The 1371-nt window shown below is 67.2% G+C and overlaps 1 protein-coding gene across 1 annotated transcript in view; it reads right to left on the reverse strand.

Annotated features, from left to right (window-relative positions):
* MST1R (macrophage stimulating 1 receptor) overlaps window positions 1–1371 on the reverse strand; it is a gene marked incomplete at its 5' end in the record, with an annotated part of 11146 nt that overhangs the window by 3752 nt on the left and 6023 nt on the right. Inside the window, 5 exon segments of the mRNA XM_014539001.1 lie at window positions 1–71; window positions 190–270; window positions 595–801; window positions 873–974; window positions 1140–1331. The exon segment at window positions 1–71 is cut by the window's left edge and continues 16 nt beyond it. Coding sequence (XP_014394487.1) covers window positions 1–71; window positions 190–270; window positions 595–801; window positions 873–974; window positions 1140–1331 — 653 coding nt within the window.

The following is a 1371-nucleotide window of genomic DNA, read 5'->3' on the forward strand; positions in this document are numbered from 1 at the left end:
AGGGTGGTGCAGGTCGCGCATGAGCAGCCCCTCGCGCAGGAAGGCCTCCACCTCCTGCACCTCCGTGATGCCTGCGGGGCAGCGAGTCAGGCCGACGGGGACAGGAGGGGAAGGGTCTCCCGCTCAGGGTCCCCCAGCGAGGGGGGAACACAGCAGGGACCGGGACCGCCCAGCCTCTGCCCCACTTACGATTCAGTGACTTGATGGCACAGTGGATTCGATTCTGGGCCTCGTCTATGTACTCTCCGTGGTAGACAACCCCGAAGTGGCCTGGTGAGGGGAGGTGGTGAGAGGGGCCCAGCGCCCAGGGCCCACACCACACCCTCTCGCGGCGACCAGACCCCAGAGCACCGACTGGCGTTAAACACAAGCAGCAGCTGCACCACGGCACAGCCTGCAGCCGCCCAGCCCGCCTGAGCTGCACCAGAACCCACGGAAAACAAACTAATTCCTACCCCACAGAAGAGCTGCTGGAGGCTCAGAGAGGCTCCCTGGTGTGCCCAAGGTCACACAGGAAGGTGAGAAGGCGACAGTCCTGCCCAACTGTCCCCTGAGCCTGTGTCACGTCACAGCCCCCCTGGCCCGGCCCCACACCTTTGCCAATGACTCGGTCACTGTGGGTGATGACACGCTCATGGGGAATCAGCACATCCTTGACCTCGGCCAGGAGCACGGGGTCCAGATCCCCAAGCTGGATGGACTTTGTCCGAAGCAGCGGGACACAGGACCCGTCCCCGCTGTCTGAGAAGGACGCTCTGTGGCCCCGACAGGTGGCATCCAGACCGTCCCCGGCGGGAGAGGCTGCGGAGGAGAGGGAGTGAGGGGCGGGAGGGGCAGGGCGCTGGCCCCGGCTGCGGAGGGCCCCGTCTCACCAGGGCCATGTCTGTAGTCAGAGCCTGCCTGGAACAGAGACAGAGGCAGGCCCCCGGGGCTGTGGTCCAGAGAAGCCAGGTCGTCCAGGTTCGGAGAGAAGGCTGTGGAAGAAGAGCCCTGGTAGGCAGCCTCGCCCCGCTCCTGGAGGCCGACCCCTACCCAGGAGGTGTGGGCAGACCCCAGCCTGGGCCGACAGGGGACAGGGGCTGGGGGATGCCATGGTGGAGGTGGCGGCTGAGTCGGCCGGGCGTGGGTGGGGAGCTCACCCAGCTGCTTCCTCCTCCGGTAGTTGAAGACCAGTGCAATGGCCAGGAGAGCCACGAGCAGGACCAGGGCCAGCAGGACACCCAGGAGCGTCCTCTGGAGGGGACCCCCTGGGCCTGGCCGCACCACTCTGCCCAGGACCTGACATGCGCTATCCACGCAGACCTGGGGGAGGTGGCAGTTCAGGCCCAGCCCGCAGACCCCAGCCACGTCTGCGGCGAAGGGCCGGCCGTG

Source organism: Myotis brandtii, unplaced genomic scaffold (genome assembly GCF_000412655.1).
Source record: "Myotis brandtii unplaced genomic scaffold, ASM41265v1 scaffold207, whole genome shotgun sequence".
In the NCBI taxonomy this organism is placed as follows: domain Eukaryota; kingdom Metazoa; phylum Chordata; class Mammalia; order Chiroptera; family Vespertilionidae; genus Myotis; species Myotis brandtii.